Below are 17,485 nucleotides of genomic sequence, written 5' to 3' on the forward strand. Positions count from 1 at the left end.
ACAAGAAAATTAGGATTTAGCATGAGACACCATCACACTGTGAGATAATCTGGAAATATATACTACTCTCTTTCCTTCCCCTACTATAAGTAGACAATGGCACATGTGAGAACAATTATTCTGTTTTTGTCCTAGTATTAATAGACATCTCTGGCTATACACTGCGCAAGATGGCACAGTAGTTAGTACACTGGATGCACATTCAGGTAAAATGGTATTCAAATCTCCAGTCTGTCATGGTGATTTAGATTTATTGTGGTTTCACTAAATCAGTTAAGGGAAAAGCTCGTATGGTTCCTTCAACAAGAACATAGTCAAATTCCTTCGCCATGCTTGCACTATTGTAGCTTGTTCCTTCTAATGACTTCATTACTGATATGATGTTAAACTTTACTTTTCCTTCTTCTTTATATGGCCAAACATTCTTTACTTTCCTTTTAATATTAATTAATGGTCAGCCCAAGGACTTAGCATTAGTGTCACCATCTCATAATTATAATGGTTGAGTGACAGCATCTTTTTGGACTTTATATCTTCATTTTGCAATAATTTTATTTCTTTCAGTTCCTAAAGCACAAAACTTATAGTATTAATAACAAATACAGATCTATAAGTTAAGAGATCAGATTACATATATTTGCATAGCTATTTTCAGTGCAATTTTTGGAGTGATTGCAGGTAACAAAGAAATGTGACATAAATTACAAGCAGCTGGTGTTTATTTAAAAGAAAAAACTGATTGTAAACTATTGTATTTTGATCAGTGCATTTGCCATCTACAGTGTACAAAATCTCTCTCCAAATTGCCAACATGACAATGCACTCCAAAGTGCACAGTGGTTATTTTTTCAAAATATTCTGGCATGAATAAATCTATAGGCAACCACAAACATTTTATTGATCACTTGAAAATGTATATACAGAAAAGGAGGGGAAAGTTACTAAGAAAGTTTACTGTTTCAAAATTAACCAAGAAATGACACAGATAAGAGAACTTCCTGCATTCATTCCTGTGATTTCGATGTAAGTTTACATAATGAGGATAACCTAAGTTACATATTTTGGGGAACTCTTAAAACTAGTACTGTACCATCACGTATAGGAAATATATATGATATATTTCACAACTGATTTATTTTGCTTCAGGAGCATACAATACTATATTGCCGTTGCATTTGCCAATGTCCTAAAGAAGTTTCTTGAAATACTGTACACAGTAAAGAGCAAGTTTGTTCCCCTAACAATGGCAGTGAATGCAGGAGCTACTTGTTATCTGTATCAATATACTGAAATAACTTGAGATGGAGGTCTTTCTAAGAGAGTCAAACTGCCTGGGATGAGCACAATCTGAATAACATGGTTTCAGCAGTGGAGATGGTCCTTGTTTACCTCACTCAGCTATGACAACTGGCTCATAAAAAATAAAAAAAAAAAAAAAATAAAAACTCAAGTTTCTTTCAGTTGTAACTTCACTATGAAATAACATATGCTATTGAACACTATTACCTTTTTCTAGATACAGATTTCAAATATAAATCACAAAACACACAAATTTACATATTTTTCTCTCATCCTGATAGTTTGATGGGCATGTGCCTTTTATTGTACCCAAATCTGACAGAGAACAATATTATGCACTAATGAGTTTATTTCATATTTTCACCATAGTTCTGTTGAAAATTTTCTCTAATGAAGGCTTAATTATTTTGAAATTACATCAGCTAACACTGCCATATAATGATTTTGTACAAAAGTTTTTTTTCCTCAAAAACACTCTGAATCTTCACAAACAATTTAACAAAATATTAAAACAGTCTTTGTACTTTTTTATATATCATTTGTATTTTTTACAATACAAACAAGACACAAAAATTATTTTTCTTTGACAACAGTTATTTTTCCAAAGATTAAATGAAAGGTCTGAGATTTATATTCCATACTTATTTCTGAAATGATAAACAGAGTCTTCTCCATATGATAAAAACAGTATGAAGGGAAACATTTCCCTAGTAATGAAAAAGATAATGATTAAACTGTGTGGTCAATTCCAGATTACCAGAGGCTGAAATATTTTCCTCGTATTTAAATTACTTCATATTACAACTTAAATAACATTTTAAAGAGTGCTCAAGCTTCTTACTGCAAAATTACATGTCACCCATCTAGATGTTATTCTACAACTGCTTATGGAAATACCTAATTAAATTCAATACTGAAGTGAATGTGTTAAGAAGCAAATGCTAACACTACTTAAGTCAAGGTAAAATTGGCAAAGGATGATGAATAATGGACAGATAATCTTGTACTTTCCCCATTACAGTTTCTTCACGTGAGCCTAGTTTGAAGGAAAATGACAACTAAAATAACATTTTCTCCCCATAAATCTCATAAAACACACAACCATCCAACACACTAAGTAAAATCTGTGATGATAATTTCTTTTTATGTGTAAACCTCAAATTAGGTAATGGTTGCATTCATGGCTGACATACATAATATTTTCGACTATTAAATAAGCCTTCACAAAAGCTGTCATATTGCATTTCTCTGTGTGGTTCTGACCACAACAATTTACCTGTTTTGACAAACACTTATATCAAAGATAAATACAAACAGGAAACACAAAATTTTTCAAAAAAAAAAAATGGTTTTGAACACCAGAAACATGTACACGTCAAATGAACTGACAACAAGGACATACATCTTTCACAGCTTGTACACATCATAAAACAACTCTGTTCACACTAAGATAGTTTCATTTTCTGAAACAAGGTCATCACAAATAGGAAAAGTAAACATTTGGACTGAACACCAAATTAACAGATACTTCTTCGTATCCTTGCGACTACAGCAGTTTTACCTTCCTGATAAAAGTGTCTGCAATTCTTATAAAAGGAATTTAAAAAAAAAAAATCACATATATTTGTGCTTCCATTTGTAAAATAGTGAACCAATTCAGGTTAAAAATTAAATAAAAAAATAAAAGCAATTAAAATTTGTTTCTTTTAAAATAACGCTTATTTCTTTTGGACTTAAAATATCATTCAAAAGAATGTGAATCACTTAAAAAACTGGCAGTTTCAGCAAAAGGACTTACTATTGCCACACACTGTTTCACTTCATTAAAACAATTGATAACAAACACTGTAGGTTTTCCAAAAACCACTAGTCCAATAAAAACAAAGTAACATGTAAAATCCCACTTGTTAAAAAACATGAGTGGAAACAGTATTTCAATCGTGATTTTCACTGTGATACTATGCTATTATCTGTAAAGATAAAACACATTATCTTTTAAAATGAATATGGAACTAAAACTAAAAATCTAATATTCTACATTTAAAACTGCGCTGCTTCCGGACATTGCTCATTCAGCCAACAATACTTTTTTTACAAATACTTATAATGACAGAGCAAGAAACAGGATTGCTACAATAAATAGCATACATAATTATATGAAATTGTACTACAATTTGGACAGATGTAGAAACAATATAAACTAAAAGCACATTTTAACTTACATTTTGTATACACATAAAATAAAAATATAAACAACAGATAATATAGAAGTCATTTATTATAAAAATGATAGATCCTAATCAGGTGGTAAATAACTAAATAATTTGAACTTCTCTCTGATGTGCGGCCGGACATCTTCTCTCTGCAACAAGAAAGGTCCATCAGTTTTAAGACATAAACAAGCATAAAGTTTTGAAAACTGACTTTGTTTCTGTTTGAGATAACGCATTATTATAAATAAACTACCCACAAATGTTTCCCCCACTTCCGAGAGTTGGGTGCATGGAAACTGCCTGAATTCACTAGACAAACAATAGCAACAACAAAGCTATTATGATTAACAGTAAATTACATTATTCCTTCCCATTGATTACAGCACGCTTAGGCCATTGGCATGATATACACAACATTTTTGAAGATTTGCTGGTCTGATCAGTACCATCCTCTCAGATGATCTCCCTTGTTTTTTATTTATTTATTTACACGTCACGTTCTGTAGGACTAAATTGAGGAACATGTCAGTACATGAAATTACAACATAAAAGTAATAACAGATAAAAGTAAAACATTTATGAACAAAAAAAAAAAGTCAATCCGTAAGTTCAAGTAAACGCAATCAACAATACAAGAATCAGCTTAATTTTTCAAGGAACTCCTCGACAGAATAAGAAGGAGTGACCCATGAGGAAACTCTTTGAAAGTGCATAGATAACTGCTAAGATTTTTGAATTCGAGTAGTAGCTTATTGAAAATGGATGCAGCAGTATATTGCATACCTTTCTGCACAAGAGTTAATGAAGTCCAATCCAAACGCAGGTTTGATTTCTGCTGAGTATTAACTGAGGGAAAACTGCTTACTCTTGGGAATAAGTTAATATTGTTAACAAGAAATGACAGTATAGAATGTATATATTGAGAGGCCAATGTCAAAATACCCAGACTTGTGAACAGGGTTCGACAAGAGGTTTGTGAACTTAAACCACTTATTGCCCAAATTGCCCAGCTCTGAGCCAAAAATATTATTTTAGAATGGGAAGAGTTACCCCAAAATATAATACCATATGACATAAGCAAATGAAAATATGCAAAGTAGACCAATTTTCATGCTGAATGACCACTCACCTCAGATACCATTCGTATAGTAAAAATTGCAGCATTAAGTCTTTGAACAAGATCCTGAACATGGGCTTTCCATGACAGTTTACTATCTACCTGAACACCCAGAAATTTAAGCTGCTCAGTTCCACTAATCATATGCCTATTCTGTGAAATTAAAACGTCAGGTCTGATTTGATCCATTATACATGGTTTTTGAAAGCCTGCGACTGTAGAAACAATAGGTTTGTTTATCAATAAATAAATCTTCTGCTACCAGTCACGATTTTTCTTTATTTTACTTTTCGCACGACACATTTCAAGAAATAATTCCCATTTTCAAGTGCATCACACATACTGACAACATCAAAAGAAATAGCTTAATACACACAAAAAATGCACTTGCAAATGGGAATTGTTTCTCGAAATGTGTCGTGCGAAAAGTAAAATAAATAAAACTCGTGACTGGTAGCAGAAGATTTATTTATTAATAAACAAATCTATATATTAAAACGTCAGGTTTTGTTGACTTGTGTGTTAGAAACTGTAAAAACTGAGTCTTACTGTGATTCAGCGTTAGTGTATTTTCTACAAGCCATGAACTTCGGTCATGAACTGCTCTATTTGAAACCGAGCCAATTTTGCACACAACATCCTTTACTACCAAGCTAGTGTCATCAGCAAACATAAATATTTTAGAGTTACCTGTAATACCATAGGGCATATCATTTATATAAATAAGGAACAGTTGTGGCCCCAACACCGATCCCTGGGACACCCCACACTTGACTGTACCCCACATCACAGCCATTCTCAACATTGTGAATAATGACATTTTGTTGTCTGTTGCTAAAGTAAGAGGTGAACTAATTGTGAGGTATTCCCCATATTCTGTAGTGGTCCAACTTCTGGAGCAATATTCTGTGATCAACACAATCGAACGCCCTAGTTAAATCAAAAAATATGCCTAGTGTTCGAAACCTTTTATTTAACCCATGCAGCACCTCACAGAGAAAAGAAAATATAGCATTTTCAATTGTTAAATGACTTCTAAAGCCGAACTGTACATTTGATAGCAAATCATGTGATATAAAATGATCAATTACCCTTACCTACACAGCCTTTTCAATAACTGTAGCAAACGCTGATGGTAAAGAAATAGGTCTAAAATTGTCTACATTATCCTTTTCTCACTTTTTATAAAGTGGCTTTACTACTGAGGACGTTAATTGTTCAGGAAACTGACTATTCCTAAAGGAAAAATCACAAATATGACTAAATACAGGGCTAACATGTGCAGCACAGTACTTTAATATTCTGCATTTGTTCTTCAGCAGAGCAAAGTACGGGTTTCTGTGGTGCCAGTCTGCACATTTCAAAAGCCTCCAAGTATCAGCAATCAAAGTTCATGTCTGGAGATATCCTGTAAAAATCAACTCCCTGGTGTTAAGTTCCGTAACTCACTTGCCACTCCAGGTGCCATCTATTGGCATTTTGCAAACTGGACAGGTTAAAATGTCCAATATAATCTGCTCCCTGTCGGGAAATATTGTAACTCTGTGTTGACAGCAGATGCTACTAGGTAGCTTGGAGACAATGATGCGAGCAGTTGCACATCTTGACCAGCAAAAGGGCCACAGCTTGCAGGCAACTTCTAATGTATTACTGAATATCACTTTGTGCAATTGTAAGGTAGTACAGAATAAAGTATTTTCACATAAAGTTTGTGTTCCGTCTTATCATTGGGGATTGGAAATAACGGGAAGTCCTCTCGTACTACACACTCCGGACTGAAATTTTCCAATGCAGGACCAGAGAGCTGCAAGTGAATTACATATATTTTTTGGTCCTCCAGGCTGGATACAATGAGCATGTGGAATAGTTACATTAGTTATATTCATGCATGTGTTTGTTCCAGAATTTGTAAACATTTAAAAAACTGCAAGAAACTAACCACATGGAAGTTGCACACATTCTCAGTTTCATCGGTAAGCACTACGCAGTGTTCCAAGGGCTGTTTGGGCTTGATAACAACAGCCTTAACAACAGTGTTTTCAGAGACATTTTTCACCAATGGTTAATGTGCAAACCAACGTGCGTTAACCAATGGTTAATGCAAACTACAGGGAGTTCAGACACTGACAGCACCAACCAGCTGAAACTTTGCGCCATTGGAGACTGCAGCCCCAGGCACATTAGTTGCTAGCATGTGTGGCACCCTTGCTGTTTCAGTTCACACTGACTGCAACCTGATAAGTGCAACTCTTGGCTTCTTGTTTCCATCTGCCTACTTCTGAAATGGATTTTTCTGATAGAATGCAATTAGTCAAACAGAGAGGAGTTGCAAAGACTGCTGTTACACACTTAGATATTTTCTGGAGACTGCAAATAACTGCTAAAATCAAAATTAAGCAGACTGAAGCAGATTCAGACTGATTTTGAGCCATCTCAAGGTCAGATGGAAATTGAAAATGAATCTGCGGAAGGATAGGCAGAATTTGAGGATTCCTGTGACTTCACTGAATTCACCATCAATGTTTTAATGAAGAGGCATGCTCAACCTATGGAACTGACTCTGTCATGCAGTTTTAGTACTTTGAAACTACCTGCTATTAACTTACCAAATTCCAAAGGGGACTATCTTAAGTGGTCGTTGTATAGAAATGACTTTCTCAGTCTGACAATTCAACTGATGATGTGCTGAATTTCACTACTTTAATTCCACTTTACCAGGTGAAGCAAGGTAGCTCTTTAAACATATATCTGTCACATCAGGAAATGTAATGATTGTTTTGGAGCTTATCTTGCAAAGGTATGAAAACTCAAATACAATTGCAGCCAGAAATGCAAAGGCTTTGTTGCTTTTACCTCCAGTCATACATGGCACAACAACTGATTACAGGCAATTAATTAATCATGTGTGTGGCCCATTGAGGGCATTAGAGGCTCTTAAACCTGACACCCCACTAGATGATGTCATTCTTTTAGAAGTGATCCTGGCTGGTCTGCAACCCACAGACCATTATGAGTGGGAGGTACAAATGTCTGAGTGAATGTTTATCACTTTAAATCAGTTGTTGAAGTTTTTGGAAACAAAATGTCAAGCTCTTAAATTTATACAACTCAAAAACAGCACTTCAGAAGATTTGCAAGACAGTTATAATACCATAAATCAAACAAAACGTGTTGCAGAAAGCACATCTGGCTTACACTGATAGAAAACTACAAATTTTGTAATCAGTATCACCCTGTCACCAAAAGCAAGGGGGCTTCACAATACTGGTACCAACAATTGGCAGGTGTTTATCATGAAAAATAAACTTTGTTTTTTTGGGCATCTGCCCTGATTATTTTGCTAATATGTGCAAGGCTCCCACTTGTAAGATTTGTAATGGAAGGCACAATACACTGCACCACAGGTCAGCTGACTCCAAGAGTAGCCATATTGATGACTCTAGAAGCTGCTCTTTGTCCCAGCAGATTACTAAGGGGAGACTGCATGGCAACTGTAATGCACTGTTGGCAGCAGCTGTTGTCAGTAGAAAAGACATTATGGTTAGACAGGCACTACTAGGCAGTGTGAGCCAACAGTACTTTATATCCAAGGGCAGGGAAAATAAACTTAATTTGAAACTAAGAAAACAGTCATCCCTGGTGAAAAGTATAAAAAAAGAGCTTTGCCACTTTTGTGTCACATACTTATAAGGTCAATGTGTCTTCCAAGCTTAATTGTTCTTGCAATACAATCACTTGTGCTGTTCTGGACAGTGTCAACAGTGAGTTGCCATCTAGTTACATAGACACAAAAGGTTGGAACATTCCATTTGGTCTGCTTCTTGCTGATCCAGACTTCTATAAGCCTGGCCCAATAGACATGGTTCTGGGGGTTGACGTTTTCTTTGATATCATAGGCAAGGGATGATTAGAGAAGAATCATCCCACAGTAATTAACACAAAATGTGGTTGGGTTTAGTCAGGTGGAGTTCCTCCAACTCCATACAAGACTGTGTACAGGAAAAATAAACCATGTGGGGCACACATTCAGCAACATACTGCTCATGATGGAAATCAGATATTTGTAGGCCAGTTTGGTGTATCACAACAAGCCTCTTGACAACTGGAAAGACTGAGATTTAATGTAGAACCCTATCTGTGCCTATTCTAAACTCCCTATCCCTAAGATTTCCACCAACAGGTTGCACACAGATGATAGCTGGTGCAACAAATGATTCAATCTTTGGAAGAAGTGGTCCACTGAGTACTTGCATAAGCTGCAGAAATGCAGTTAACTGACATCAGAAGGAGCATTGCGCACCAAGATTGGAAATTTGTTGGTGGTCAACAAGGATAACTTGCTCCTTTGGTGTGGAGGCTGGGTGCCATCGAGCAGCTGTTTTCTGGTCCTAATAAGCATGTACATGTAGTGATGGTGAAATATGGCAATGAGTAACTTAAAAAGTCTGTTAGTGAAACTGGGTTCATTGCCTAAAAGGTGAATCAGTGATGTGTTCCCTCTCATTTGTTATATGGTGGTACATGATGAAAGCACATCACCAAATTGCTATTTATAGGAAAGAATCATTGCACACAATCTCAGCTTGGGAACCTGTGTATATTTTCTTGTGGATTGACTGTTGTCCATACTGGTTTCTTAAGTTTCATACGCAGTGTGACAATAATATTTTTGTTGCTTTTGTGTCCTACATGTTAGTGCTTTACATGTCTCTTATGGAGTATGAAAGTAATATTTATTGTTTTTTTATGTCTTACATTTTAGTACCATTCATGTTTCATATGCATCATCACAGTCACATTTTGTTGGTTTTGCACATCCTAAATTTTAGTTTATTTCATTTATATATGCTCAGGTATTGTGTCTAACTATATTTTTATTGTTTTTCTTGTTTGTAAATTAAATTTTCATTTTGTTGCTTGTTAAATTTATGTTTATCTTGTATGATGAGAAGACTCATTTTAGAGTGAAGTATGCTGAGTTCCTTAAATCACTCAATCACAGTCCTGGCCTTGTAACATGGTGCATGATCTTACTGAAAAATTCCACTGCCATGGGGAAACATGATCTTATGAAGGGGTGTATGTGGTCCATGAAGGGGTGTATGTGGTCTACAAGTAGTATACAATATTCCTTGACTACTATGGTACCTTGCACAAGCTCAACTGGACCCATGGATGCCTACATGAATGTTCTCCAGAGCATAATGGAGCTGCTGCCAGCTTGTCTCCATCCCACAGTACAGGTGTCAAGGAGTTGTTCCCTTGGAAGACAATGGGTTTGCACACTTCAATGGACATGATGGGGAAGGTATCAGGATTCTTCAGACCATGCAATGCTCTTCCACTGTACTAACATCCAGTGCCAATGGTCATGTGTCCATTTCAGTCATAGTTGCTGATGTCATGGTGTTAACATTGGCACATGCATGGGTCCTCAGCTGCAGAGGCCCATCATTAGGAGTGTTCAGTGCACCGTGTGTTCAGACACACTCGTACTCTGCCCAGCATGTAAGTCTGACATTAGTTCCACCACAGTTCACCACCTGTCTTGTTTTACCAGTATGTCCAACCGCCACCCAAGCCCATCATGTCTGGACTTGGTTTCACCTGGTTTCGCTACACATTGAAAGATTCACCACAGCAATCCTCAAACACCGGGCAAGTCGTGCAGTATCCAAAATGCTCGTGCTGAGCCTCTGGGCCATTGCAACCTGTCCTCGGTCAAACTCAGATAGATGGTGTGCCTTTGCCATTCCACAAATGGACAGCACACTCACTGATACTACACGCATTGTGCGTATGTCTGATTAGTAGTGATTTCCTCACCAGGTGACCCTGTTATCGCGTGGATGGGTTTATATCAATAAAAGCTCAGTGGTCAGAATTATCTGGCTGATCAGTGTATATAAAGCATATATTTTATGTCACTTAGGTGGGCAAGACTGTTATAAAATGCAAATCAGAATTATATTTATCCAACCCATGACTGTTGCAATATAAACAGACGGATGAATTCACTGCAAAGCAACTACTAATAACACTTCGAAGAAGTGTTGTTATTGTCTTATACCAAATTACTGCTGAGACAGGGAGCATGGATATATATCTAGTACATACACCAAAAAGCCTAGTACTTCGAAACAGTATGCATGATGAGAATATGACAAATATATGTCAAAACAGAACATACTGCCACACAAAAAAAGCTTTCTCGAGTCTGCACATGGAAGGAATGCAAATTTATATATGCAGCACAAATTGGAAAAAGTATACAATTTCATATTGGTACAGTCCTGAATGTCCATCTTATGTCAAAGAATCAATGGACGCAAAGTTCACTTATATGTTCCCTGAAATGAGAATTTGGCATGCACTGGTTAAGTCAGGAACAACCTAGTGACTTTCTAAGACACCTGAACAGTCTCCATGCCAACATAAAATTTACAATGGAAGTAGAAAAGAGGCAATAGCTATCCATTGTAGATGTGCTGATCACGAGGATGGTGAAAACCTGGGGCACAGCATGTATCAAAAACCGACACACACAGGCCGCTACCTGCAAAAACTGTCAAAACATCACCCAAGCCAGTAAAGAGGCATGATTAATATGCTCATAACATGAGCAAGATGAATATGTGAGCTGCAGAACCTCAGATGCAAGCAGCAACACCCAGAAAGTGTTCTGAGAAGCATTGGGTACTCCACCAGTTGCAAAGGGAGTGTCACAGAATCAAACAGTCGGCGAAGTGATACATCAGAACAAGAAATGTCGGGTATGGCCTTCTGGCAAACTTTACCACAGTGATGGACAGAATCAGCTGCATATTGAGTAACTTGGAAGTAGATACCATCAGAGCACTGAAGCAACTTAAATCACTTAATAAAAGCAAGTCTTCTGGTCCAGACTGTATACCAATTAGGTTCCTTTCAAAGTACACTAATTCAATAGCTTCATACTTAACAATCATATAGAACTGCTCACTCGGTGAAAGATCCGTACCCACAGACTGGAAAGTTGGACAGATCACACCAGTGTTCAAGAAAGGCAATAGGAGTAATACACTAAATTACAGGGCCATATAATTAACATTGATATGTAGCAGGATTTTGGAACATTTATTGTGTTCAAACATTATGAAATACCTCAAAGACAGTCTATTGACAGACAGTCAACACAGATTTAGAAAACATCATTCTTGTGAAACACAACTAGCTCTTTACTCACATGAAGTGCTGAGTGCTATTGACAAAGAATTTCAAATTCTGTATTTCTAGATTTCCAGAAGGCTTTTGGCACTGTACCTCACAAGCTGCTTGTAATCAAATTGTGTGCTTATCGTCTCAGTTCGTAGTAACTGACAGACAGTCATCGAGTAAAATACAAGTTATTTCTGGCATTCCCCAAGGTAGTGTTATAGGCCCTCTGCTGTTTCTTATCTATATAAACAATTTTGGAAACAATCTGAGCAGCCGACTTAGGTTATTTGCAGAGGACATTGTCATTTATTGTCTAGTAAAGTCATCAGCAGATCAAAACAAATTGCAAAACGATTTAGAAAAGACATCTGTATGGAGTAAAAATTGTCAATTGACCCTAAATAATGAAAAATAGTGAGACACCCACATGAGTGCTAAAAGGAATCCATTAAACTTTGGTTACACAATAAATCAATGAAATCTAAAGGCCGTAAATTCAACAAAATATGTAGGAATTACAATAACGAACAACTTAAATTTGAAAGAACACAGAAAATGTTGCGCGGAAGGCAAAGCAGAGACTGTGATTTATTGTCAGAACACTCAGAAGATGTAACTTTCTCCTCTGAATGCAAAAATATTTTGTTGATACCAACATACATACCGAGAAATGACCATCATCATAAAATAAGGGAAATCAGAGCTCCAGAAAAAGATTGAGGTGTTCCGTTTTTTCCACATGCTGATCAAGAGTGCAGAACTCTGCCAGGCATTTAAGTGTGATTTGCAGAGTACCCATGTAGATGTAGACTGTGAAAACATAGCATAATGATTGTTTCTAAGCTATCAAAGAAGATTGAAGAGTGTCTCAAATTGGCGAAGGAAAAAACGGACCTATTTGCAATGTTGGGAACATTCTGCATATCATGCACACGTAGATAAGTCTATGTTGGAATGACCAATGATCAATCAACACCAGACCACTGAACATAAGTGGCATTGCAGATTGGGGGAGGTGGAGAAATCAACCATGACAGAGCGCATGCTGTGTAAGACTGACCACATAGTAGAATTCGTTGACACTGAAGTTCTTGCTGAAGAGAATTGCTATCACAACCACCTGTTCAGGAAAGCTATAGAAATACAAAAATATGACAACGGCTTCAATAAGAAAGAAGAAAACCTCAAGGTGAGCAGATCCTAGATCCATATCCTGCAGCAAACAACTGTTGAATGTAGCAAGGGGAAAACCACAGTGGCAATGACCATGGAAAGGCCCTTGGGCATTTGTACACCAGGTACATAATTATAATCTGGGGCCACAAACTTAACTCCAGTCCATAATCAGCAATGGAGGGTGAAGCTTTGACAATGCCAGCCACTCGAGCTTCCAAAATGTCAGGGAAATCATCAAACAATCATCAGCCAAAGAACCCAAGACAGAGGGCAACAGGCAATTTAGCAATATGAACACTGTGCAGGAAGACATAAAAAATATAGTACGCAACTCCTAGAATTGATAGCATTCAATGTCTGTAAATTTACAGGCAAGAATTTAATAAAAATCAAACAATTTAATGATGTAATATATAAATTCATTCCTAATTACGCTTCTACACCCACATCATTAAACTACTATGCCAGAAAGGTGTACCATTTAACGATCTAAAAAACTTATGAAGCCATTACTTTCTGATCATTGTTTAGTGCAGTTTAATGCAGGTTATCCACATGCAAATGCAACAGAAGCATATTTTCAGGGCAGTCCTTTCTTATTACAAGCCTAGTGCTAACTGCCTTACAGTCTTCGCATTCATATAATTGTGGTGAATGTAGCAAACCTATTCATAAATTGCAAACGAGTCTCTTCCCATCATGACTCAATCAAGATCTGGTCAATAAATTTATGGTGTGGAATTGTTCATTGTCACCTATCACAGATAACAATGTCCAGACTGGCTTGGTATACTTCCAATCATTAGGCTCAACATTAGCAGTGTCAGATCCTGTTAGTAAAAAGTAACAGTACAACTCATTTGTGCTCCAGCATTAAATATGCTATCGCCAATGCACTGTTACATTTACAACTGAACTGAGATAAAACATCCGATGCCACAAAAACATTTGTTTTCAATTGGGAATCATTCAGTGCTCACAGTTTCGATAATTTTCCTACTGATGCCACTTGAGACATTCAAGAACTGGATCCAATGCCCAGAAAAATCTACATATACATACATTCCTTGTGACTATCAGTGAAGTAACAGGAGCAACAACCAAAGGTAATGACTTTTTTAAATACACAATACCAGTTATTGTTTCAACAAATTGTCATGCTTTTACAGGCACACAGAGACTTTCCAAGTGATTATTCCACCTGCACTCAAATGCCCAAGTGAAATGATAATTCTGTCAAAACTGATGGAGCATCACTTACAAGATGCAATTACCCTTTCCACATGGTTAACTGAATTCTATTAGATGTTATGTGTATAGCAATGACACTGTGATGTCTACACAAAATGCTATAAACCTCATAATCAAGAGTTTGCCAACTGCCTATGTCATCAGTAGCTTGTGAATGGATTCTCATGGGCAATTTTTAGACTTCGTGTGGAAAATTTTTAAGGGTGCATATTCCAATTTTTCAATGTAATTAAAGTGATCTCCATGGAAATACTACCCTACAGAATAATAACAAATATTATTGCTCTCATGAGACCTCAGTGTCCCATCATAACCAATAACAGTTCATTAGTCAGACAGAGATTCTCCAGCTTCTTTAGGCTCATAATGGACGAACCCCAGTCTCCATCCAGTGTTCAGATGGTTTATAAATAATGAGGCAAGGGCACCTGTACAAACAGTGGCAATGATACATTGATTGACTGCTCTTCAGGAAACAGAAAACCTGGATGCAAAGCACACATAATAAAATACATGTATTGTGTGTGTTAAAATCCATTTATTATGTGGCATAGTCATGCATGGGTGATACTGTCGTATTATGAAATGCCCTGAATTTTGCAGCCCAACTGACCAATATCAACACGCTACAATTTAAGCAGAACTATAAGCACCAGAGTGTGAAACATCACTATTTATACTTTTGCGGCCACTACTTACCAGGCCTAGAGGAAATTTTTCCATAGATACACCAACTTTTATTTGGAATACACTATGTGTTATCAAGTGTTGAACCCTGATACAACACTAAGGTCTTGTATAACTTAGATGTGACTATTATTTTGATGAAAAACATCATAATCATATTCCACCTTCTCATCTTTCTTACATTTTTACAAACAGTATGTGACAGGACTCGAAATTTCAATAAAGGATTTACTTACAATCCTCTGGTAATGTGCTTCCTTTTTATACTGGTAAGTTCCAATGGAGTATCCACCTAGGTAGCCACGTCCATTAGCATTTTGATTTCAGGATTTGAGGAGATGCACTGACCCTGATTGAATGTACCCAGCGGATTAACAAGGAGGGTTGGTGTGTCAGTCAGTCTGGGTGTGGCTTTTTGGTGATTTCACACCTCCCACTATGTGAATACTGGGCAGGTACCCATGTCCACTTCAATTATATGATTCACAAACGCTTAAAAATGATTGCACACTTTCACAACGAAGACAATTGCGGGCACACAAATTCTGTCCCAAGCCGGAAGGGGGGGGGGGGGGGGGGGGGGGGGCAAAAGGAAGGGCATTTGGTCACCCTCTACCACTAATATTGCCAAATCCAATAATTAACATGCTGATCCTGTGAAGATATGGGACAAAAGCCAGGCAAAAGAAAAATAAATTCCAGTGAATCAGCAGAAATGGCCTACATACACTACCACAATTAGTTATAGAGTTATTATACAACCAATATGTATTGTGTTTGACATACTGAACAATCTACTGTAACTTGCCAGTTTGTTTATTCCGATGGCAATAAAAACATTTACTGCACTTATCCAATGAATTACTGGAATTATTATTTTACTTCTACTTACCATATGAACCAGTTTTTCCAAGAATGGCAAAAGTTTCATAAGCTCTGTGTCTGTTCGATCAACAAACCAGCTTTCTATTGGTATACCATTCTCCAACTGGAACAAAAATCATTTCATATTGGTACCATGTAGTGACTTGGGGAAAAGAGGTCAGTAAATTACAAATGGCAATCAAAAAGTTTCTGTTTGAAGGCCTTAAGGGTCCAGAATTGGTACACCACTCAGGCAAAATCCCCGTGAGCATTGAAGCAATCACCTCATGATGCATCAGCTTGAAGGTACCCACCATTTGATAAAACACTGTGCCTTGCTGCGTGAAGAAAACTGTAACCGCCTACTGCACATCCTCACCTGACACAAATCATCAACCCTTCAAGGCCTTTTTTATACGACCAAATGTATGATAATTGCATGGGGAGAGATCGGGACTATGGGGTGGATGTTTGACTGTCTCCTACTTATATTTGTGTAACTTCTGGCTGGCCTCTCAGATCAACAGGCGTCTTGTGTCGAATTGGGACCAGCTCATAACTTGGCAAACCATTCCACAATGGTGGTTTTTGACAGACATGCTGCCGCATATACATCCTTCATTCTCAGATGGAGTCTACCATAGTTTGTTCTTTGGAAGCCACGAAAAGAGTAAAATCATGTTGGCACTGTCTGGATGGGTTGCAAAAAGATTCATGCCACACTAATTCCTTGCCTACATGCCGATGTTTACAAATCCGCATCGGAGCCACAACACATTGTATATATGCTGCAGCAACACCATCAAATGAAAACATTTAGATCAGTCCTTATATCTGTGCAAATAAACAGAAGAAAAAGAAGAAGAAGAGGGAAACTCTTAAGAAAGGGTGAGAAAAAGCATATAGATCCACAGAACAAAAAAGTAAATAAACAGCACACAAAAAAAAAACATGTGGCTCAGCTGAAAGAGCTCACCAAATATTATTCAGTTCTTTCTGCTTTTCTTACTTGTCCTCTAGTTTACTGTTTCTCATTTTATTCTGTTACTTAACATAAATCTTGTTCCTCTTCCTGATAATCAATCAATGACAGATATGCAATTAGTAGACACGATTTGTACAGTTACATTCTAAGATTTTTGGATCTAAAAATTTATGTCATCGGATGACATTGCATAATTCTGAGATTCAATATATTTCTGTGTAAAATCTAAAGAAAAACTGTAATGAAACTTTCTGACAGATTAAAACTGTGTGTCGGGCCGAGACTCGAACTCGGAATCTTTAAAGGCAAAGGTCCCGAGTTCGAGTCTCGGTCCAGCACACAGTTTTAATCTGTCAGGAAGTTTCATATCAGTGCACACTCTGCTGCATAGTGAAAATCTCATTCTAAAAACTGTAATGCTGTTAACAAAATTCCAACAAATTTTATGGCTTTGTTGTTGGCATACATAATGGTGAAAACAGAAGTACTAAATAAGAGCCAGTCACTGTGGCTGAGCGGTTCTAGGCACTTCTGTCCGGAACCACGCTGCTGCTACAGTGGCAGGTTCGAATCCTGCCTTTGGTTAGTTAGGTTTAAGTAGTTCTAAGTCTAGGGGACTGATGACCTCAGATGTTAAGTCCCATAGTACTTAGAGCCATTTGAACTAAATAAGATGGTTTGTGTCTAGTATCCAAG

The 17,485-nt window shown here is 37.0% G+C and overlaps 1 protein-coding gene across 4 annotated transcripts in view; it reads right to left on the reverse strand.

Annotated features, from left to right (window-relative positions):
- Positions 1-701: 701 nt before the first annotated feature.
- Positions 702-17,485, reverse strand: part of LOC126469998 (uncharacterized) — a 292,826-nt gene continuing 276,042 nt past the window's right edge. For all 4 annotated transcript variants that reach the window (XM_050097458.1, XM_050097455.1, XM_050097456.1 and 1 more), the window contains 2 exons: positions 15,833-15,928; positions 702-3,661 (listed from right to left, as the gene is read on the reverse strand). In XM_050097458.1, coding sequence (XP_049953415.1) covers positions 3,596-3,661; positions 15,833-15,928 — 162 coding nt within the window. In that variant the 3' untranslated portion in view covers positions 702-3,595. The remainder of the gene's footprint in view (positions 3,662-15,832; positions 15,929-17,485) is intronic.

Source organism: Schistocerca serialis, chromosome 3 (assembly GCF_023864345.2).
Source record: "Schistocerca serialis cubense isolate TAMUIC-IGC-003099 chromosome 3, iqSchSeri2.2, whole genome shotgun sequence".
Lineage (NCBI taxonomy): Eukaryota > Metazoa > Arthropoda > Insecta > Orthoptera > Acrididae > Schistocerca > Schistocerca serialis.